The following is a 24,382-nucleotide window of genomic DNA, read 5'->3' on the forward strand; positions in this document are numbered from 1 at the left end:
AAACTTGGTACATATGTGTATCTTTTCAGGACGAACAAAAAAGTCTCTTGGATCCATATTCTAAATCCAACGGATTTTCTGTAATTTTAGATTTTTTAGAAAAAAACATATGTTATTCCCATTAAGTCCTCTTGGTGTCACTGTTACTCCACACATGAATAAGGCGAGAATTACACAGTATGAGAGAGGTGCTGTAATGGCGATATTAACCACTTGGTGTCACTATCACGCCATCCATGACTATGTGTACATTTTTACCACTGCAATTCCCAAAGATGCATCTGTGTATTTTGTAGTTCCACAGTTACGTTGTTTTCGATACTTCTGCTGGCTCGTTGGGATAAAAATAGCCTCCACGGATAACATTAACGATCAATCCTTCCTTAATCCCGTCTGCATGTGCGTTTTTATTATGTAAGTATACATTTCCATCTCCTATATTTGCGTTTATATCACTTATTAGCACTAGAGAACAGAATATGAATATGACGGTTCACAGTCAAGCTAACGCAGCTAAGCTATCTACGTGCACAGAAGCATGCAGGATTTTATCGGAGAGAGCAGCGCCTCCAGCTGCACTCTGCTTATAAATTTTCCCTTAAGTAAGAAAAGAAGAATTTCTGATATTTTTATTAGTGAATCATCTTTATAATTAACAAAATTGTGGAGAAAAAAAAGATTCTCTGTCAAAACATGTTGTATGAAGACGCCAAAGCTTAAATCTTATTTCTCAGTTCGCTTTTTTATTTGAACCTCCTTCTAAGAGCGGTTTGCATCCCAGCGAAAACATCTTGTACGTAAGCAACGCCAAAGCTTAAATCATATTTCTCAGTTCGGTTTTGTTTATTTGGTGCTTTTTCTGTAAGCTAAAAATGAATAAGCAGAATTTTAACCTCCGGTAGTTCTAAGAGCGGTTTGGATCCCAGCAGAGATTTTTACTGTGCGGTTCTGGCTCGATCTTTAGCACACACGACGCACGCCCATCCCCCCCACCTCGAAGGGTTGAATATGACGGTTGACAGTCAAGCTAACGCAGCTCCCTTGTTTTGACTTATGATGTTTTTTTCAAATATTGCATAGAAACGAATGAAGAATTGCCTTAATTTTCATGCTAATAATGTTGTAAAACTGTTGTTTGCAATATTTTTACATCAGTTTAAGAAATTTACAGTATATATTGTAATTCTAAATTATAAAAAATATTTTTGTAAATATTTGACATTTTCACAGTGAATTTTTTATTTTTTTTTTTCAAATCGGATTTTGTTTGAAATCAAAACAAAATTTGTTTTGATTTTGATCAAATCAAATAAAAATCAATGATTTGAATGAACTTTAAACTCATTCTTAGAGTTTAAATTAGAGTTTAAATTAATTTTAATTTTAATGCCATGGCTCTTCAGCATTTATGTGAGCTTTAAGGGATTAATGTTTGCTTTGAGATCTGTTTACTTTCTTCCTAGTTAAAGAAAGCACATTTCAGCAGCAAGGCATTTAAAAGTGCTTTACACCAAATCAAAGACAAAAACACAATGCAACATAGAATCAACAATCAAAACAAAACATCAAGTCAGGTTTTGTCAATACATTTGCAATTTATTACATTTCAAATACAACTCTAAACAAGTGGGTTTTAATTTAGATTTAAAGAAAGTCAGTGTTTCAGCTCTTTTACAATTTTCTGGAAGTTTGTTCCAGATTTGTGGTGCATAGATGCTAAATGCTGCTTCTCCTCATTTGGTTCTGGGGATGTAGAGCAGACCAGAACCAGAAGACCTGAGAGGTCTGGAAGGTTGATACAACAGCAGCAAATCTTTAATGTATTGTGGTGCTAAACCATTCAGTGATTTATAAACTAACAACATTATTTTAAAGTCTATTGTTTGAGCTACAGGGAGCCAGTGGAGGGACTTTAAAACTGGTGTTATGTGCTCTATCTTCCTGGTTTTAGTGAGAACACGAGCAGCAGCATTATGGATCAGCTGCAGCTGTTTGATTGGTTGGACAGACCTGTGAAGACGCAGTTGTAATAATCAATGTGGCTGAAGATAAACGCATGGATGAGTTTCTCTAGATCTGGCTGAGACATTAGTCCTTTAATCCTGGAAATGTTCTTCAGGTTATAGTAGGCCATCTTTGTGACTGTCTTTATGTGGCTATGAAGGTTCAGGTCAGTGTCCATCACTACTCCCAGGATTCGGGCCTGATTGCTGATTTTTAGTTGTAATAACTGAAGCTTTGCACTGACTCTAGATTGTTCCTCTTTAGGTCCAAAGATAATAACTTCAGTTTTGTTTCTGTTCAGCTGGAGAAAGTTTGGCACATTATCTGTTCTAAGCATGTGTTCTGTGTTTGGATGGGTTCTGAGTAACCTGGTGACTTTAGATGTGCCGCTGCTGCACCACCTGGATAGAATGATTAGTTCATTAGCCCCACCCACTACCCACAGAAAGTCACCATTTTTTCCTGCAGTATGTCTAACTTTTCTCTGTTTTTTATATGGATTTAATCCAGTGCAAACCCACTTATAATGATAAGGTGATGACATCTGTCAATGCTGGCTGAACAGTGTGGGCGTGGCCAGATGGCGAATGTCAGACCCTCGCCATATTCATACGATTGTCTTTAAATCACACATGGATGATCCGATTGGAACCAAACTTGAAATGTAAGACCTGTGGTAACCTTTAAAGAGCTCAAATGTTTTGAAATGTAATTTGACTCCACTGCGCCCCCTAGGTCAATCCATCCGCTATATCTCCGCCGTAAATGGACCGATCTGCGCCAGATTTTTTGTGAGTCGTCGAAGCGCTGCCGACGCATTCACGTGTGTCGTGTGGCGGCGATCGGGGAAAGGTTCGCGGCGGCTCCGCTGCTGGCGGCGCGCCGGCTCTGGAAGCGGTGCGAGCTTCAGCGGCTGCTGTAACTCCGGTGGTGGCGCGAGCGCAGCGCTTGCTGCGAGGGCCGCACGAGGCTGCTTGCAGCTTTAATTATTCTTCTTCTTCTTCTTATTATTCTGCCCCCCAAAAGAGGGGCCTCTTTGGGGGACTTATCATATTCAAAAACTCACCAAACTTGGCGGAAGCATAGAGACTGGTGAAAAATTTTGAATTTTAAGGTCGTTGCAAAAATCGCACAAAAAATGACTCAACAGCGCCACCTAGCAATTTTCAAAAGACCCTTTTCTATTCACTTACTTTGTCGTAGAGACTTGAAATTTGGTACAGTTGTAGAGCTCCCCAAGACGCTCAGAATTTACAATTATAGTCATAGTGCAAGTATCACAGGAAGTCGGCCATTTTGGATCGAAGGTCACATTTTGACCCGATTTTTGCCGTTTACAGCCTTCGTATTTGATCGAACTCCTCCTAGGGATTTCGATTGATCGGCTTCAAACTCGGTCAGTCTGATCATAAGGCATGGCCGATTAAAAGTTATCAAAACGGTGACTTTTTGAGTATGCTGAAGGGGGTTAGCAGGGTCAAAGTTCACCGACTCGCCACTCTAAACTCTAAACAGTTATAACTCCTACACTAAAACTCTCAGAGGAACCAAACTTTCAGTGATTGAGCATCATGGGTTGACCTAAAATACCCTGGGGTCAAATGATGACATCACTAAGGCCACGCCCCCTGAGAACAGGAAGTGTCATATTTTACTGGGAACGGTCCCTATATTACACCTTTGACCTAATCAACATGAAACTGTGTTAACAGACAGGAAACATGTTGCTGTATTGAAGATTCCAGCCCCGACCGGCTTTGATGGAGCAGGTGGGCGTGGCGGCGTGGCGAAGTGACCTCTAACGCCGCTGTCATACGTTTGGCTCTGAATTTCACAATTTTGGGGCAAGGTGCTCCAAACTCACTAGGATGGATCTTTATCCACCCCAAGACGGGAATCCATAATAAAATTTGGTGGGCGTGGCCTAATTTCTCTATAGCGCCCCCTAGAAAATTTTAAATGATCAGCCCCAAGCTATGGTTTAACCTAGAATTATGAAACTTGGCACACATTTGTATCTTGTCAGGACGTACAAAAAAGTCTCTTGGAGCCATGGTCTCAACCCAACAGGAAGTCGGCCATTTTGGAATAAAGTTCCAAAATTGACCCCATTTTTGATGTTTACAGCCTTCGTATTTGATCGAACTCCTCCTACAGTTTTTCAGATACAGACTTCAAAATCGCTCAGCACACACGTGAGGCATCAAAGGTGAAAAGTTATCAAAGGAATTGTCGTACTTCAAAGTATGTGGGCGTGGCTATGTGTCAAACTTTGACTATTCGCCATGAAACATAAAACTCTTATAACTCCTACAGTAAAACTCTCAGAGGAACCAAACTTTCAGTGATTGATCATCATGGGTTGACCTAAAAGACCCTGTGGTCAAATGATGACATCACTCAGGCCACGCCCCCTGAGAACAGGAAGTGTCATTTTTTACTGGGAACGGTCGCTATCTTACACCTTTGACCTTATCAACTTGAAAGTTTTTCCAGAAACAGAAGACATGCTGGTGTATTTTGGATTCCAGCCCCGACCGGCTTTGATGGAGCAGGTGGGCGTGGCGGCGTGCCGAAGTGACCTCTAACGCCGCTGTCATTCGTTTGGCTCTGAATTCCACAGTTTTGGGCCAAGCTTCTCCAAACTCATTAGGATGGATCTTTATCCACCTCCTGAAAGAAATCCATAATAAAATTTGGTGGGCGTGGCCTAATGTATTTATGGCGCTGGCTAGAAAATTTTAAATGATCAGCCCCAAGTCATGCTTTAACCTAGAATTACCAAACTTGGTACATATGTGTATCTTTTCAGGACGAACAAAAAAGTCTCTTGGACCCATATTCTAAATCCAACGGATTTTCTGTAATTTTAGATTTTTTAGAAAAAAATATATGCAATTCCCATATCGGCCTCTTGGTGTCACTGTTACTCCACGCATGACTCAGGGGATAATTCCTCAGTATTAGAAACAACTTCTGTAATGGCCATATTCGCCAGTGGGGTCACTATTACTCCACACATGACTATGTATACATTTTTACCAGTAAAATTCCCAAAGATGCATCTGTGCATTTTGTAGTTCCACATTTACGTTGTTTTCGGCTGGCTCGTTGGGATAAAAATAGCCTCCACGGATAACATCCACGATTAATCCCGTGTTTATGAAACCTGTGTGCGTTTTTATTATGCAAGTATACATTTCCATGTCTGATATTTGCTTTTATATCACTTATTAGCACTAGAGAACTGCGCAGAAGCCTGCAGAATTTCGCCTGCAGCTGTACCTTATTAATTTCCCCTGAAGTAAAAAAAGAATAGAAGAATTTCTGATATCTTTATTATTGAACCCTCTTTATAATTAAGAAAATTGTGGAAACATTGTTTGAAAACATCTTGTACGTAGCGCATGCCAAAGCTTAAATCTTATTTCTCAGTTCGGTTTTCGCACTGCCCCCACCCCTCCTCCCCCTCCGCCGCCCACATATACGTAGCAATGGCTGGCTCGTTGGGATAAAAATAGCCTCCACGGATAACATTCACGATCAATCAAGCCGTCATGATATGTGTGCAGTTCGATCTTTATAACGCACGCACGCAATCCCCCCCCCGCTCCCCCCCGCCCCCCCCGAAGGGGTGAATATGACGGTTGACAGTCAAGCTAACGTAGCTAAGCTAACGGACCTAACGAATAGGAGACAGATGTCATGGGTATTAGCGGTGAGATGTCCTGTTGTTGCATTCCAACTTATCAACGTGTTTGCTGCAGAGATGTGGATTCTGGTGAGTCTGATATGCTAAACAATTTCTTGCTCATTTAATGGAAGCCACATTATTTTGTTTGAACCGTACATGGGCTGCACACTCAAAGCTGTGGAGTTTAGTACTTTCAAAATATCCTTACAGTTAAAAGTTTGCCTGGCAAACCTATTAAACGATATTACCTCAAAAGTGTTGACAGGAAGTGAATTTTATTTATTAGACAATAAAATAAACTGGTCCAAAAAACGTGAAAACAGCCACGAATGAACGTGTCCATAGTTGCCAAGAATTATAATGGCAACTTAACGCCACTATAACAATTAATATTGAGATAAGTGTCACAAATATGTGCAGCAATATGAGCAGGATGAACGCTGAGCTTTGATATTAAACGCAGGGCCGTAACGCAGAACCTGGAGGCGGGGGGTGGGGTGGGGGGCTTTAAAGTAATTCTTAGAGTTTTCCACACAGCAGTGGACCACACAAATTACTCACGTTTTTATTTTTTTGGACAATCTCCTCTTCAGTTCAACCTTAACAGTGGAGACACATTGTTGATGTTACCATTATAAAATAGCTTACAATTAAGAATTGGCAAAGCTCAATGTGATTTTCACAGTAGACGGAGCTCAGAGGAACCAAACTTTCAGTGATTAATCGTCATGTGGTCAAATGATGACATCACTAAGGTTAAACTGTCACACTTAAAGTAAATATTTGTTGTATTTAACATGTTTCAGGTAAGAAGTGAACATGTAATGAAATAGATCCTGTCCTCCAATTTTATGTAATTGAACATTACAGCTAACAAATGTCATGATCATGTGAGGTAATACATTTTATGGACATTTTTTACATACAGTATATTTTTTAAATACAAAATTAGTTAAATAAAAAAGGGGTCAAATGTAATAAAGATGAATGTGCTTCATCTATACAGTCTAGTAGAACAATTTCACCTTGATTTTGAGTTAATGGGGCACACGATTTGGAAGCTATTGAAGAAATCATATTATTTAATATGCAAATTATTTATCCAACCATTTTCTTACACCAGGGGTATCAAACTCCAGTCCTCAAGGGCCGCTGTCCTGCAACTTTTAGATGTGCCGCTGCTGCAGCACCTGGATAGAATAATTAGGTCATTAGCCCCACCCACTTCCAACAGGAAGTCACCTTTTTTTCTGCTGTATGTTTGACTTTTCTCTGTTTTTTATATGGATTTAATCCAGTGCAGACCCACTTAAAATGATAAGGTGATGACATCTGTCAATGCTGACTGAACAGTGTTGGCGTGGCCAAATGGCGAATATCAGACCCTCGCCATATTCATACGATTGTCTTTAAATCACACATGGATGATCCGATTGGCACCAAACTTGAAATGTAAGACCTGTGGTAACCTTTAAAGAGCTGAAATGTTTTGAAATGTAATTTGACTCCACTGCGCCCCCTAGGTTAATCCATCAGCTATATCTCCGCCGTAAATGGACCGATCTGCGCCAGATTTTTTGTGAGTCGTCGGGGAGCGCTGCCGAACGCATTCACGTGTGTCGTCTGGCGGGCGATCGGGCGGGGAAGGTTCGCGACGGCTCCTGCTGCGGCGAGCGGGCGCCGGCTCTGGAAACGGTGCGAGAGCTTCCGCGGCGGCTGGAACTCCGCGGTGGCCAGTGAGCCGGAGCAGCGCTTGCTGCGAGGGCCGCACGAGGCTGCTTGCAGCTTTAATTAGGCCCGAGCAGCAAAGCGCTGCGAAGGCCTATTGTTTTTGTACTGTTTATTATTATTAGGCCCGAGCAGCAAAGCGCTGCGAAGGCCTATTGTTTTTGTACTGTTTATTAGGCCCGAGCAGCAAAGCGCTGCGAAGGCCTATTGTTTTTGTACTGTTTATTATTAGGCCCGAGCAGCAAAGCGCTGCGAAGGCCTATTGTTTTTGTACTGTTTATTATTCTTCTTCTTCTTCTTATTATTCTGCCCCCCAAAAGAGGGGCCTTTTTGGGGGATTTATCATATTCAAAAACTCACCAAACTTGGCGGAAGCATAGAGACTGGTGAAAAATCTTGAATTTTAAGGTCGTCGCAAAAATCGCAAAATAAATGGCTCAACAGCGCCACCTAGAAATTTTCAAAAGACCCTTTTCTATTCACTTACTTTGTCGTAGAGACTTGAAATTTGGTACAGTTGTAGAGCTCCCCAAGACGCTCAGAATTTACAATTATTGTCATAGTCCAAGTATCACAGGAAGTCGGCCATTTTGGATCAAAGGTCACATTTTGACCCGATTTTTGCCGTTTACACCCTTCGTATTTGATCGAACTCCTCCTAGGGATTTCGATTGATCGGCTTCAAACTCGGTCAGTCTGATCAGAAGGCATGGCCGATTAAAAGTTATCAAAACGGTGACTTTTTGAGTATGCTGAAGGGGGGCTAGCAGGGGTCAAAGTTCACCAACTCGCCACGAAACTCTAAACAGTTATAACTCCTACACTAAAACTCTCAGAGGAACCAAACTTTCAGTGATTGAGCATCATGGGTTGACCTAAAATACCCTGGGGTCAAATGATGACATCACTAAGGCCACGCCCCCTGAGAACAGGAAGTGTCATATTTTACTGGGAACGGTCCCTATATTACACCTTTTACCTAATCAACATGAAACTGTGTTAACAGTCAGAAAACATGTTGCTGTATTGAAGATTCCAGCCCCGACCGTCTTTGATGGAGCAGGTGGGCGTGGCGGCGTGGCGAAGTGACCTCTAACGCCGCTGTCATACGTTTGGCTCTGAATTCCACAGTTTTGGGCCAAACTTCTCCAAACTCACTAGGATGGATCTTTATCCACCCCAAGACAGGAATCCATAATAAAATTTGGTGGGCGTGGCCTAATTTCTCTATAGCGCCCCCTAGAAAATTTTAAATGACCGGCCCGAAGCCATGCTTTAACCTATAATTACGAAACTTCTTACACATCTGTATATTGTCCTGATGTACAAAAAAGTCTCTTGGAGCCATGGTCTCAACCCAACAGGAAGTCGGCCATTTTGGAATGAAGTTCCAAAATTGACCTCATTTTTGATGTTTACAGCCTTCGTATTTGATCGAACTCCTCCTACAGTTTTTCAGATACAGACTTCAAAATCGCTCAGCACACACTTGAGGCATCAAAGGTCAAAAGTTATCAAAGGAATTCTCGTACTTCAAAGTATGTGGGCGTGGCTATGTGTCAAACTTTGACTATTCGCCATGAAACATAAAACTGTTATAACTCCTACAGTAAAACTCTCAGAGGAACCAAACTTTCAGTGATTGATCATCATGGGTTCACCTAAAAGACCCTGGGGTCAAATGATGACATCACTAAGGCCACGCCCCCTGAGAACAGGAAGTGTCATGTTTTACTGGGAACGGTCGCTATCTTACACCTTTGACCTAATCAACTTGAAAGTTTTTCCAGAAACAGAAGACATGCTGGTGTATTTTGGATTCCAGCCCCGACCGGCTTTGATGGAGCAGGTGGGCGTGGCGGCGTGGCGAAGTGACCTCTAACGCCGCTGTCATACGTTTGGCTCTGATTTCCACAGTTTTGGGCCGAGCTGTTCCAAACTCACTAGGATGGATCCTTATCCACCCCCTGAAAGAAATCCATAATAAAATTTGGTGGGCGTGGCCTAATGTATTTATGGCGCCGGCTAGAACATTTTAAATGATCAGCCTCAAGCCATGCTTCAACCTAGAATTACCAAACTTGGTACATATGTGTATCTTTTCAGGACGAACAAAAAAGTCTCCTGTAGCCATATTCTAAATTCAACGGATTTTCTGTAATTTTAGATTTTTTAGAAAAAAACATATGTTATTCCCATTAAGTCCTCTTGGTGTCACTGTTACTCCACACATGAATAAGGCGAGAATTACACAGTATGAGAGAGGTGCTGTAATGGCGATATTAACCACTTGGTGTCACTATCACGCCATACATGACTATGTGTACATTTTTACCACTGCAATTCCCAAAGATGCATCTGTGTATTTTGTAGTTCCACAGTTACGTTGTTTTCGATACTTCTGCTGGCTCGTTGGGATAAAAATAGCCTCCACGGATAACATTAACGATCAATCCTTCCTTAATCCCGTCTGCATGTGCGTTTTTATTATGTAAGTATACATTTCCATCTCCTATATTTGCGTTTATATCACTTATTAGCACTAGAGAACAGAATATGAATATGACGGTTCACAGTCAAGCTAACGCAGCTAAGCTATCTACGTGCACAGAAGCATGCAGGATTTTATCGGAGAGCAGCGCCTGCAGCTGCACTCTGCTTATTAATTTTCCCTGAAGTAAGAAAAGAAGAATTTCTGATATTTTTATTATTGAATCATCTTTATAATTAACAAAATTGTGGAGAAAAAAAAAGATTCTCTGTCAAAACATCTTGTAATGTGGCGCACGCCAAAGCTTAAATCTTATTTCTCAGTTCGCTTTTTTTATTTGAACCTCCGGTACTTCTAAGAGCGGTTTGCATCCCAGCGAAAACATCTTGTACGTAGCGCACGCCAAAGCTTAAATCTTATTTCTCAGTTCGGTTTTGTTTATTTGGTGCTTTTTCTGTAAGCTAAAAATGAATAAGCAGAATTTGAACCTCCGGTAGTTCTAAGAGCGGTTTGGATCCCAGCAGAGATTTTTACTGTGTGCGGTTCTGGCTCGATCTTTAGCACGCACGCACGCACGCACGCCTCCATCCCCCCACCCTCGAAGGGTTGAATATGACGGTTGACAGTCAAGCTAACGCAGCTCCCTTGTTTTGACTTATGATGTTTTTTTCAAAAATTGCATAGAAACGAATGAAGAATTGCCTTAATTTTCATGCTAATAATGTTGTAAAACTGTTGTTTGCAATATTTTTACATCAGTTTAAGAAATTTACAGTATATATTGTAATTCTAAATTATAAAAAATATTTTTGTAAATATTTGACATTTTCACAGTGAATTTTTTATTTATTTTTTCAAATCGGATTTTGTTTGAAATCAAAACAAAATTTGTTTTGATTTTGATCAAATCAAATAAAAATCAATGATTTGAATGAACTTTAAACTCATTCTTAGAGTTTAAATTAGAGTTTAAATTAATTTTAATTTTAATGCCATGGCTCTTCAGCATTTATGTGAGCTTTAAGGGATTAATTTTTGCTTTGAGATCTGTTTACTTTCTTCCTAGTTAAAGAAAGCACATTTCAGCAGCAAGGCATTTAAAAGTGCTTTACACCAAATCAAAGACAAAAACACAATGCAACATAGAATCAACAATCAAAACAAAACATCAAGTCAGGTTTTGTCAATACATTTGCAATTTATTACATTTCAAATACAACTCTAAACAAGTGGGTTTTAATTTAGATTTAAAGGAAGTCAGTGTTTCAGCTCTTTTACAATTTTCTGGAAGTTTGTTCCAGATTTGTGGTGCATAGATGCTAAATGCTGCTTCTCCTCATTTGGTTCTGGGGATGTAGAGCAGACCAGAACCAGAAGACCTGAGAGGTCTGGAAGGTTGATACAACAGCAGCAAATCTTTAATGTATTGTGGTGCTAAACCATTCAGTGATTTATAAACTAACAACAGTATTTTAAAGTCTATAGTTTGAGCTACAGGGAGCCAGTGGAGGGACTTTAAAACTGGTGTTATGTGCTCTATCTTCCTGGTTTTAGTGAGAACACGAGCAGCAGCATTATGGATCAGCTGCAGCTGTTTGATTGGTTGGACAGACCTGTGAAGACGCAGTTGTAATAATCAATGTGGCTGAAGATAAACGCATGGATGAGTTTCTCTAGATCTGGCTGAGACATTAGTCCTTTAATCCTGGAAATGTTCTTCAGGTTATAGTAGGCCATCTTTGTGACTGTCTTTATGTGGCTATGAAGGTTCAGGTCAGTGTCCATCACTACGCCCAGGATTCGGGCCTGATTGCTGATTTTTAGTTGTAATAACTGAAGCTTTGCACTGACTCTAGATTGTTCCTCTTTAGGTCCAAAGATAATAACTTCAGTTTTGTTTCTGTTCAGCTGGAGAAAGTTTGGCACATTATCTGTTCTAAGCATCTGTTCTGTGTTTGGATGGGTTCTGAGTAACCTGGTGACTTTAGATGTGCCGCTGCTGCACCACCTGGATAGAATGATTAGTTCATTAGCCCCACCCACTACCCACAGAAAGTCACCATTTTTTCCTGCAGTATGTCTAACTTTTCTCTGTTTTTTATATGGATTTAATCCAGTGCAAACCCACTTAAAATGATAAGGTGATGACATCTGTCAATGCTGGCTGAACAGTGTGGGCGTGGCCAGATGGCGAATGTCAGACCCTCGCCATATTCATACGATTGTCTTTAAATCACACATGGATGATCCGATTGGAACCAAACTTGAAATGTAAGACCTGTGGTAACCTTTAAAGAGCTCAAATGTTTTGAAATGTAATTTGACTCCACTGCGCCCCCTAGGTCAATCCATCCGCTATATCTCCGCCGTAAATGGACCGATCTGCGCCAGATTTTTTGTGAGTCGTCGGGAAGCGCTGCCGAACGCATTCGCGTGTGTCGTGTGGCGGGCGATCGGGCGGGAAAGGTTCGCGACGGCTCCCGCTGCGGCGAGCGGGCGCCGGCTCTGGAAACGGTGCGAGAGCTTCCGCGGCTGCTGTAACTCCGCGGTGGCCGGCGAGCCGGAGCAGCGCTTGCTGCGAGGGCCGCACGAGGCTGCTTGCAGCTTTAATTATTATTATTCTTCCACCCAAATGAATTGCCTTTTTGGAGGCTTTATCATATTCAAAAACTCACCAAATTTGGCGGGCGCATAGAGACTGTTTAAAATTTACGTATTTTAAAGTCGACGCAAAAATCTAAAAAAAAATGGCTCAACAGCGCCAACTAGCAATTTTCAAAGGACCCTTTGCTATTCACTTACTTTGTCGTAGAGACTTGAAATTTGGTACAGTTGTAGAGCTCCCCAAGATGCTCAGAATTTACAATTATTGTTATAGTCCAACTATCACAGGAAGTCGGCCATTTTGGATGGAAGGTCACATTTTGACCCCATTTTGGCCGTTTACAGCATTGGTATTTGATCGAACTCCTCCTAGGGATTTCGATTGATCGGCTTCAAACTTGGTGAGTCTGATCAGAGGGCATGGGCGATTAAAAGTTATCAAAATGGTGACTTTTTGAGCATGTTGAAGGGCGTTAGCAGGGGTCAAAGTTCACCGACTCGCCACAAAACTCTAAACAGTTATAACTCCTACACTAAAACTCTCAGGGGAACCAAACTTTCAGTGATTGAGCATCATGGGTTCACCTAAAATACCCTGAGGTCAAATGATGACATCACTAAGGCCACGCCCCCTGAGAACAGGAAGTGTCATATTTTACTGGGAACGGTCCCTATATTACACCTTTGACCTAATCAACATGAAACTGTGTTAACAGACAGGAAACATGTGGCTCTATAAGATTCCAGCCCGACCGGCTTTGATGGAGCAGGTGGGCGTGGCGTGGCGAAGTGACCTCTAACGCCGCTGTCATACGTTTGGCTCTGAATTCCACAGTTTTGGGCCAAACTTCTCCAAACTCACTAGGATGGATCTTTATCCACCCCAACACAGGAATCCATAATAAAATTTGGTGGGCGTGGCCTAAGTTCTTTATGGCGCCCCCTAGAATATTTAAAATGATCAGCCCTGAGCCATGCTATAACCTATAATTACGAAACTTCTTATACATCTGTATATTGTCCTGATGTACAAAAAAGTCTCTTGGAGCCATGGTCTCAACCCAACAGGAAGTCGGCCATTTTGGAATGAAGTTCCAAAATTGACCCCATTTTGATGTTTACAGCCTTTATTTGATCGAACTCCTCCTACAGTTTTTCAGATACAGACTTCAAAATCGCTCAGCACACACTTGAAGCATCAAAGGTCAAAAGTTATCAAAGGAATTCTCGTACTTCAAAGTATGTGGGCGTGGCTATGTGTCAAACTTTGACTATTCGCCGTGAAACTCAAAACAGTTATAACTCCTACAGTAAAACTCTCAGAGGAACCAAACATTCAGTGATTGATCATCATAGGTTGACATAAAAGACCCTGTGGTCAAATGATGACATCACTCAAGCCACGCCCCCTGAGAACAGGAAGTGTCATGTTTTACTGGGAACGGTCGCTATCTTACACCTTTGACCTAATCAACTTGAAAGTTTTTCCAGACACAGAAGACATGCTGGTGTATTTTGGATTCCAGCCCCGACCGGCTTTGATGGAGCAGGTGGGCGTGGCGGCGTGCCGAAGTGACCTCTAACGCCGCTGTCATACGTTTGGCTCTGATTTGCACAGTTTTGGGCCAAGCTTCTCCAAACTCACTAGGATGGATCCATATCCAACTCCTGAAAGAAATCCATAATAAAATTTGGTGGGCGTGGCCTAATGTATTTATGGCGCCCCCTAGAAAATTTTAAATGATCAGCCCCAAGCCATGCTTTATTTAATCCAGTGCAAACTGACTTAAAATTAGAACTTGATGACATCTGTCAATGCTGGCTGAACAGTGTGGGGTTGGCAAAATGGCGAATATCAGACCCACGCCATATTCATACGATTGTCTTTAAATCACACATGGATGATCCGATTGGCACCAAACTTGAAATGTAAGACCTGTGGTAACCTCTAAAGAGCTCAAATGTTTTAAAATGTAATTTGACTCCACTGCGCCCCCTAGGTTAATCCATCAGCTATATCTCCGCCGTAAATGGACCGATCTGCGCCAGATTTTTTGTGAGTCGTCGGGGAGCGCTGCCGAACGCATCCACGTGTGTCGTCTGCCGGGCGATCGGGCGGGGAAGGTTCGCGACGGCTCCAGCTGCGGCGAGCGTGCGCCGGCTCTGGAAACGGTGCGAGAGCTTCCGCGGCGGCTGGAACTCCGCGGTGGCCGGTGAGCCGAAGCAGCGCTTGCTGCGAGGGCCGCACGAGGCTGCTTGCAGCTTTAATCTTCTTCTTATTATTCTGCCCCCCAAAAGAGGGGCCTTTTTGGGGGATTTATCATATTCAAAAACTCACCAAACTTGGCGGAAGCATAGAGACTGGTGAAAAATTTTGAATTTTAAGGTCGTCGCAAAAATCGCACAAAAAATGGCTCAACAGCGCCACCTAGCAATTTTCAAAAGACCCTTTGCTATTCACTTACTTTGTCGTAGAGACTTGAAATTTGGTACAGTTGTAGAGCTCCCCAAGACGCTCAGAATTTACAATAATTGTCATAGTCCAAGTATCACAGGAAGTCGGCCATTTTGGATCGAAGGTCACATTTTGACCCGATTTTTGCCGTTTACACACCCTTTCAGATTTGATCGAACTCCTCCTAGGGATTTCGATTGATCGCTTCAAACTCGGTCAGTCTGATCATAAGGCATAGCCGATTAAAAGTTATCAAAACGGTGACTTTTTGAGTATGCTGAAGGGGGGCTAGCAGGGGTCAAAGTTCACCAACTCGCCACGAAACTCTAAACAGTTATAACTCCTACACTAAAACTCTCAGAGGAACCAAACTTTCAGTGATTGAGCATCATGGGTTGACCTAAAATACCCTGGGGTCAAATGATGACATCACTAAGGCCACGCCCCCTGAGAACAGGAAGTGTCATGTTTTACTGGGAACGGTCCCTATGTTACACCTTTGAACTAATCAACATGAAACTGTGTTAACAGACAGGAAACATGTGGCTCTATAAGGGATTCCAGCCCCGACCGGCTTTGATGGAGCAGGTGGGCGTGGCGGCGTGGCGAAGTGACCTCTAACGCCGCTGTCATACGTTTGGCTCGGATTTCCACAGTTTTGGGCCAAACTTCTCCAAACTCACTAGGATGGATCTTTATCCACCCCAAGACAGGAATCCATAATAAAATTTGGTGGGCGTGGCCTAATTTTTCTATAGCGCCCCCTAGAAGATTTTAAATGATCAGCCCCAAGCCATACTCTAACATAGAATTATAAAACTTGTTACACATCTGTATATTGTCCTGATGTACAAAAAAGTCTCTTGGAGTCATGGTCTCAACCCAACAGGAAGTCGGCCATTTTGGAATGAAGTTCTAAAATTGACCCCATTTTTGATGTTTACAGCCTTCGTATTTGATCGAACTCCTCCTACAGTTTTTCAGATACAGACTTCAAAATCGCTCAGCACACACTTGAGGCATCAAAGGTCAAAAGTTATCAAAGGAATTCTCGTACTTCAAAGTATGTGGGCGTGGCTATGTGTCAAACTTTGACTATTCGCCGTGAAACATAAAACTCTTATAACTCCTACAGTAAAACTCTCAGAGGAACCAAACTTTCAGTGATTGATCATCATGGATTGACCCAAAAGACCCTGTGGTCAAATGATGACATCACTCAGGCCACGTCCCCTGAGAACAGGAAGTGTCATGTTTTACTGGGAACGGTCGCTATCTTACACCTTTGACCTAATCAACTTGAAAGTTTTTCCAGACACAGAAGACATTCTGGTGTATTTTGGATTCCAGCCCCGACCGGCTTTGATGGAGCAGGTGGGCGTGGCGGCGTGGCGAAGTGACCTCTAACGCCGCTGTCATACGTTTGGCTCTGATTTCCACAGTTTTGGGCCGAGCTGTTCCAAACTCACTAGGATGGATCTTTATCCACCCCCTGAAAGAAATCCATAATAAAATTTGGTGGGCGTGGCCTAATGTATTTATGGCGCTGGCTAGAAAATTTTAAATGATCAGCCTCAAGCCATGCTTCAACCTAGAATTACCAAACTTGGTACATATGTGTATCTTTTCAGGACGAACAAAAAAGTCTCTTGTAGCCATATTCTAAATTCAACGGATTTTCTGTAATTTTAGATTTTTTAGAAAAAAACATATGTTATTCCCATTAAGTCCTCTTGGTGTCACTGTTACTCCACACATGAATAAGGCGAGAATTACACAGTATGAGAGAGGTGCTGTAATGGCGATATTAACCACTTGGTGTCACTATCACGCCATACATGACTATGTGTACATTTTTACCACTGCAATTCCCAAAGATGCATCTGTGTATTTTGTAGTTCCACAGTTACGTTGTTTTCGATACTTCTGCTGGCTCGTTGGGATAAAAATAGCCTCCACGGATAACATTAACGATCAATCCTTCCTTAATCCCGTCTGCATGTGCGTTTTTATTATGTAAGTATACATTTCCATCTCCTATATTTGCGTTTATATCACTTATTAGCACTAGAGAACAGAATATGAATATGACGGTTCACAGTCAAGCTAACGCAGCTAAGCTATCTACGTGCACAGAAGCATGCAGGATTTTATCGGAGAGAGCAGCGCCTGCAGCTGCACTCTGCTTATTAATTTTCCCTGAAGTAAGAAAAGAAGAATTTCTGATATTTTTATTATTGAATCATCTTTATAATTAACAAAATTGTGGAGAAAAAAAAAAGATTCTCTGTCAAAACATCTTGTACGTAGCGCACGCCAAAGCTTAAATCTTATTTCTCAGTTCGCTTTTTTTATTTGAACCTCCGGTACTTCTAAGAGCGGTTTGCATCCCAGCGAAAACATCTTGTACGTAGCGCACGCCAAAGCTTAAATCTTATTTCTCAGTTCGGTTTTGTTTATTTGGTGCTTTTTCTGTAAGCTAAAAATGAATAAGCAGAATTTGAACCTCCGGTAGTTCTAAGAGCGGTTTGGATCCCAGCAGAGATTTTTACTGTGTGCGGTTCTGGCTCGATCTTTAGCACACACGCACGCACGCACGCACGCACGCACGCACGCCTCCATCCCCCCACCCTCGAAGGGTTGAATATGACGGTTGACAGTCAAGCTAACGCAGCTCCCTTGTTTTGACTTATGATGTTTTTTTCAAAAATTGCATAGAAACGAATGAAGAATTGCCTTAATTTTCATGCTAATAATGTTGTAAAACTGTTGTTTGCAATATTTTTACATCAGTTTAAGAAATTTACAGTAGATATTGTAATTCTAAATTATAAAAAAATATTTTTGTAAATATTTGACATTTTCACAGTGAATTTTTTATTTATTTTTTCAAATCGGATTTTGTTTGAAATCAAAACAAAATTTGTTTTGATTTTGATCAAATCAAATAAAAATCAATGATTTGAATGAACTTTAAACTCATTCTTAGAGTTTAAATTAGAGTTTAAATTAATTTTAATTTTAATGCCATGGCTCTTCAGCATTTATGTGAGCTTTAAGGGATTAATTTTTGCTTTGAGATCTGTTTACTTTCTTCCTAGTTAAAGAAAGCACATTTCAGCAGCAAGGCATTTAAAAGTGCTTTACACCAAATCAAAGACAAAAACACAATGCAACATAGAATCAACAATCAAAACAAAACATCAAGTCAGGTTTTGTCAATACATTTGCAATTTATTACATTTCAAATACAACTCTAAACAAGTGGGTTTTTAATTTAGATTTAAAGGAAGTCAGTGTTTCAGCTCTTTTACAATTTTCTGGAAGTTTGTTCCAGATTTGTGGTGCATAGATGCTAAATGCTGCTTCTCCTCATTTGGTTCTGGGGATGTAGAGCAGACCAGAACCAGAAGACCTGAGAGGTCTGGAAGGTTGATACAACAGCAGCAAATCTTTAATGTATTGTGGTGCTAAACCATTCAGTGATTTATAAACTAACAACAGTATTTTAAAGTCTATTGTTTGAGCTACAGGGAGCCAGTGGAGGGACTTTAAAACTGGTGTTATGTGCTCTATCTTCCTGGTTTTAGTGAGAACACGAGCAGCAGCATTATGGATCAGCTGCAGCTGTTTGATTGGTTGGACAGACCTGTGAAGACGCAGTTGTAATAATCAATGTGGCTGAAGATAAACGCATGGATGAGTTTCTCTAGATCTGGCTGAGACATTAGTCCTTTAATCCTGGAAATGTTCTTCAGGTTATAGTAGGCCATCTTTGTGACTGTCTTTATGTGGCTATGAAGGTTCAGGTCAGTGTCCATCACTACTCCCAGGATTCGGGCCTGATTGCTGATTTTTAGTTGTAATAACTGAAGCTTTGCACTGACTCTAGATTGTTCCTCTTTAGGTCCAAAGATAATAACTTCAGTTTTGTTTCTGTTCAGCTGGAGAAAGTTTGGCACATTATCTGTTCTAAGCATCTGTTCTGTGTTTGGATGGGTTCTGAGTAACCTGGTGACTTTAGATGTGCGCTGCTGCACCACCTGGATAGAATGATTAGTTCATTAGCCCCACCCACTACCCACAGAAAGTCACCATTTTTTCCTGCAGTATGTCTAACTTTTCTCTGTTTTTTATATGGATTTAATCCAGTGCAAACCCACTTAAAATGATAAGGTGATGACATCTGTCAATGCTGGCTGAACAGTGTGGGCGTGGCCAGATGGCGAATGTCAGACCCTCGCCATATTCATACGATTGTCTTTAAATCACACATGGATGATCCGATTGGAACCAAACTTGAAATGTAAGACCTGTGGTAACCTTTAAAGAGCTCAAATGTTTTGAAATGTAATTTGACTCCACTGCGCCCCCTAGGTCAATCCATCCGCTATATCTCCGCCGTAAATGGACCGATCTGCGCCAGATTTTTTGTGAGTCGTCGGGAAGCGCTGCCGAACGCATTCGCGTGTGTCGTGTGGCGGGCGATCGGGCGGGAAAGGTTCGCGACGGCTCCCGCCATGTAGCGGGCGCCGGCTCTGGAAACGGTGCGAGAGCTTCAGCGGCTGCTGTAACTCCGCGGTGGCCGGCGAGCCGGAGCAGCGCTTGCTGCGAGGGCCGCACGAGGCTGCTTGCAGCTTTAATTATTATTATTACTGTCAATCCTGTTTTGTAATACATTACTTTTAACACTTTAAGAACTTTTTATGTGAACCTTTCTATCAATTTCTCCTTTGTGGGACAGTAAAGGGCATTTCTATTCTATTGAACTAGTGTAAAAAAAAAAGAGAAAACACACACTCCCTCGCACCTCATCTGATGCACTTCTTGCTGAGTGAGCGAATAGTGGCAGAGCGTCCTCATCAGATCGCTGCTGTGTGTTCTGCAGCTGCCTGTCAGCTCCTCCAGCATCTGAGCAACAAAACAACTGCTGAGGATCAGAGACGACAGAAGCAACGAGCCTCAAGCAGACAGAGAGACGCATATGTGTGTGTGTGTGTTTACCTTGCGGCTGTGTTCACACTGTCTTCTCATCTCCCTTGCCTCCGTCAGCTGGAGATGCATGTCCTCCTCTTGTCTCCCTTTAGACAAGCAAAGCAGAAGAAAACATGAGGAGCGCTTTTCCTGTCTGCGGCTGAATCGATGAATTAGAGCCGAGCTGCGACTCACTCATTTGTGTTTTCAGCGCGTCCATCTCTCTCCGCAGGCGTTCCAGCTCGTCCCGACTGAGTTTGGAGCCGAAGCTGAAGAAACCGACAGAAGGCATGTCACGGTACTAACAGGCAAAAAAACCCCCGTTCATGCCGTTGCTATGGTGCGATCCGTTGAGGCGGCGGCTGCAGGAGTTTTGCACCTCTCCTTCAGGTCGCCTCGCAAGTCGTTTCCCCTCGCTAGGTTGCTGAGCTCACAGCCAACCTCTCTCCACCACTGCTCCCTCCTTCGCTCCACGTCTGAACTCAGGTCTGCCCTTTCTCTGTCCTTCTTCCTGAGCTCGCCACGAAGACTCCGCACCTCCTCTGCAACAGCCAGCGATGGAGTTAAATCAGGACAAAGTCCAAATTTAGTTAATAGTGGGACATATCCACTGCTAAAGAACAATCGGGCGCCATGTGTTAATTAGGCTACCGGTGGTACTGTCATCTCATGGTTATGTGGCTTTTTGTGAATACATACTAAGTGCCTCTGCACAGTAAAAGAAGCTGCTGATGCTGCAAAAATCACAGAAAAAAAGGCCCACATTATAATTATTCAAACTCTTGTATTGCTTCAGAAATGACTTCTAACACCTTCAAGTTTTCAACTTCTCCTTAATTTAACGAGTCATTGCATGTCGTATGAACAAGAAGATGATGCCATCGAGTAGGAGATTCGGGGGGAGAAGTTGTAGATGTAGAAGTGCGATACCTTGCAGAGTCTGGATGTGGTATTGCTGAGACTGCTTCTCCCTCTCCAGGCCATTGAGTTTCACTGAGAAGGACTCAATCAGCTGCAAAGAAAAAGCGGAAAAAACAAAGTCCAGGAATTTTTCTGCATCTGAAGGTAGTAAGCAACACAGACGTTACAATCACAAACGACACCGAAGAAACGAGTCCATAATGCTCCAAAATGCTGTAAATGTGCCTAATTTTGTTTTTAGGAGGAGAAAAAAAAATTCTGATGTCAGTTGTGGCAAAAATAGTTATTACCTTTAGAAAGCAGTCACATTTCACACAGGCTCAGGTTTCTTCGAACGGTTTTGTTACAGCACAAAAAAGTCATAGTTTGAAAACGTCTGGTTGTATTAAATCAGGTAATATTGACATTAGTTGAATGATCTGAAACATTTAAGCGCGGCAGCAGAAGAAAAGCCAATCCCCGACACACTTTCAGATTCTTACTATCAACAATATCAAAAACTGTTCAGTCATTTTTTTTCCAGCTCACAATGCCGAGCGACTTTGTGTTGGTCAATCACACCAAACAAAAACAAAAACAAAACAAAAAACAGTTGAGGTTTGTGTTTCCAACAGGACAAAACGGACACACACCTGACTCTGTATCTGGAGCTGTGACTGAATGGCAGCGAGGTCAGCCCATTGCACACCCGAACGGAGAGATGAGGAAGGCCTGTAGTTAGGGCGCGCTGCCCAGAAAGAAGCAGGAGGGTCCCAATGTGAACTTAATCCACTCCCCTTCACTGCAAATGCGAACCAAAGGTAAAACAAAGTCATCTGAAACGATTTAAGTACAGTTTGAATAAAAGGAAGCCAAACAAACTGGTGGGAACTTCCCTTTTGAATCTGAAATAATTCACCCACCTTCTGCTCCTTGAGGGAATTTCCCAGCAGAGGTCAGTCTTTCCTGTTGACACAAAAACTATTCAGAAATACAAGGGGGAACAACAAAACTCTCTTTTGATTTTCACAGACGTCCCCCTCGAGAAGCCAAGAACCATTTTAAAAGTCAAGTTGGTTTGGAGGATTTGAGGCGGCTCTACTGCCACCTGCTGGTTTACCACTGAAATTGTAAATTAGAAGTCGAGTCTAGCTTGTTTATGACACACATTTCATTTGACAAATGAAGACTCGATGTGCTAGGAAAGAAAAGTAGAATAAAGACAACTATTGAAAAAAAAGATCCAGTAAAAACTTAAATTGATAGTTAAGACATAATAAGTAGAATGCCATTTATGAAACCAAATATGCGAAACAAAAATTCTGAGAGAACAAGTATGTTTCGAGTTTGCTTTAAAGGCTAACAAGCTAGAAATGAATCTGAAGTCTTATGAAAGAGAATTTCATAGGACAGGAGCATAATGACTGGAAAAACAAGAGCAGATCTAAAGTTTATTCTGGGTATAAAGAGAAAATGATCATAGGAAGACCTCAAGATCGAAAGAAATAAAAGGCATGAATCCGTTTTTCTAAGTCAGGTTGTGATAGAAAGGATCTGACTTTGGATGCGATTCTAAGGTGATAAAATTCAGACCTTGGATGTGTTTCATAAAATTAAGGTCTAACATGCTCACAAGTTAAACCAACAAAGGATTCAGATGTTTTTCAGATTATTGAGGTCCACAAGACGAATCTCAGTTTTCCCCTCATTCAACTTTAGAAACTTGACATCATTGAGGCATTCGACAAGATTATTTACAAGGTTACCATTGTAATCATACACATCTACACACAGACGTGTGTCATCAAAACCAAGAAAAGTAAATTAAACCGAATAGGACCAAGAATTCATCCTTGTGGAAAACTGTGAATCACATAATCTTTCTTGGATTCAAAGTTACCAATAAAGACAAAAAATGTTGAACCAGTAAAATATGAAGATTGAGGACAAAATCATTTAAGCTAAGTTGATGTTCAAGGACAAGGCTGAACGTTGATGTTCAGCACCTTGAACAGCGGCACAAAATGATCGAAAGCGGCACTAAGATCAAGAAAAATTCTAATAAAAATTCTAACAGCGATCAAAATTAATTTTCAAGTTATACTATTGTAACCAGGGCTCTTTTTGTGACGTGCTTGGTTCTAAACCTAGACTTATACGTATCAATCAAGTTGTTTTGGATTAAATATACATATATACATATGTAGATGATGATGATAAATATTCTTTTCTATAAAATGGAAGATTAGAAATTGGTCTGCAATCATCCAGGAGAAATGTGTATTCTTCCTAAACAGTGACAATAGCGTGACTGAGAGCAGAAGCAAAACATCCGCTAGGAGTCAACAAAACCAATTGAAGATTCTACACTGATTAAAAAGTAATGGATAATCCTTGAATGTACTCACCCTCATCTTAGCGACGTTGCCGTCGGCTACAGACAGGATGGAGTTTAACTGACTGTCCCAGTTCATATCCTGAGATAGAAGCAGAAAGTCAAACATCACAAGTAATTAGTCAAATTGATCATTGATCAGTATCCTTAAGGTTTTTCTAGCAAAAATAGTAGTCATGCTACAGTATCAGAGTAACCTGAGACCCAATTTGTCACAGCTCTGTAATGCAACAGCTGAGTTAGGCTTTCTGACACTGTAAGGAGGATTATATTGCAAAACCTCTTGCAATTTAAAGTTGAAATCCAAGATCCGGAATATTCAAGTTGTCCAGTAATGTGATAGACTTTAGCAAGAGATCTCATAACATGAGTGTTATGATTTATCTAACATTTATTTAACATGGTTAAATAAAGTTTTAAAACACAATTTTATAGTTACTTTAATTCCTTAGAATCAAACTCTTATTCCAACAACAGAAGAGGCTTTACAAGCAGAAATTCACAAACAAATCTCTAATAAATTACCTCTGTAGAAACAGGCGTTTGTTTTTAATGTGACTGTAGTGTATGCATAACCAACGTCACGGCATGTAATGGTTGATCAATTAGATACATTTTGACTGCATTTTACTGTCTTATAAAGACAATAAGTTGGAGGCTCCTTTATTTCACAGCGGTTGGAAAGTAACGGCAGACCGCTCTGGGGTCTGAAATCTGCTACAACATTGCTACACACTTATCTTAACATAACACATTTAATAAAAACATATAAAAGCAGGTAGGACGCAATACAATGATATATTATAGCATCTATCTTTTATGTATTTTTCTATTTTTACCTCAATTGGGGATCCAACTCTTAGTTATGGGGTTCAGTACTCCTCTCCCCGCTGTAATTATTCGCTATGTGAGCAACATGAAGATAAAAGTCAAAGTAGTAGCATGGCAGAGCAATTAGTCTAACTACAAATCCTCAGAACAGACACAAAACAGTATTGAGACACTTAATCCTTCCTCTCTTTCGGCGGGTCACCACTCAGAATAAATGAACTCCCAGCTTCACTCTTCTTCGGTTTTCTTCTATTTTGCGTTTTCATACTACAGTGTAATTGCTAGTTATATACCGCCACCTACTGT

General features: G+C 41.3%; 1 protein-coding gene across 3 annotated transcripts in view; it reads right to left on the reverse strand.

Annotated features, from left to right (window-relative positions):
* The window catches only part of LOC122838401 (reticulocyte-binding protein 2 homolog a), a 34,722-nt gene extending 10,340 nt beyond the window's left edge, over positions 1-24,382 (reverse strand). The window contains exons 1-9 of one of the 3 annotated variants that reach the window (XM_044129027.1): positions 24,085-24,382; positions 23,259-23,327; positions 21,774-21,816; positions 21,504-21,652; positions 20,881-20,962; positions 20,330-20,492; positions 20,146-20,219; positions 19,981-20,057; positions 19,787-19,887 (exon numbers count right to left, since the gene is read on the reverse strand). In XM_044129027.1, coding sequence (XP_043984962.1) covers positions 19,787-19,887; positions 19,981-20,057; positions 20,146-20,219; positions 20,330-20,492; positions 20,881-20,962; positions 21,504-21,652; positions 21,774-21,816; positions 23,259-23,324 — 755 coding nt within the window. In that variant the 5' untranslated portion in view covers positions 23,325-23,327; positions 24,085-24,382. Of the gene's footprint in view, positions 1-19,786; positions 19,888-19,980; positions 20,058-20,145; positions 20,220-20,329; positions 20,493-20,880; positions 20,963-21,503; positions 21,657-21,773; positions 21,817-23,258; positions 23,328-24,084 lie in introns of all 3 variants that reach the window. The other 2 variants (XM_044129028.1, XM_044129029.1) reach the window with 2 other exon arrangements.

Source organism: Gambusia affinis, linkage group LG10 (genome assembly GCF_019740435.1).
Source record: "Gambusia affinis linkage group LG10, SWU_Gaff_1.0, whole genome shotgun sequence".
Classification (NCBI taxonomy): Eukaryota; Metazoa; Chordata; class Actinopteri; order Cyprinodontiformes; family Poeciliidae; genus Gambusia; species Gambusia affinis.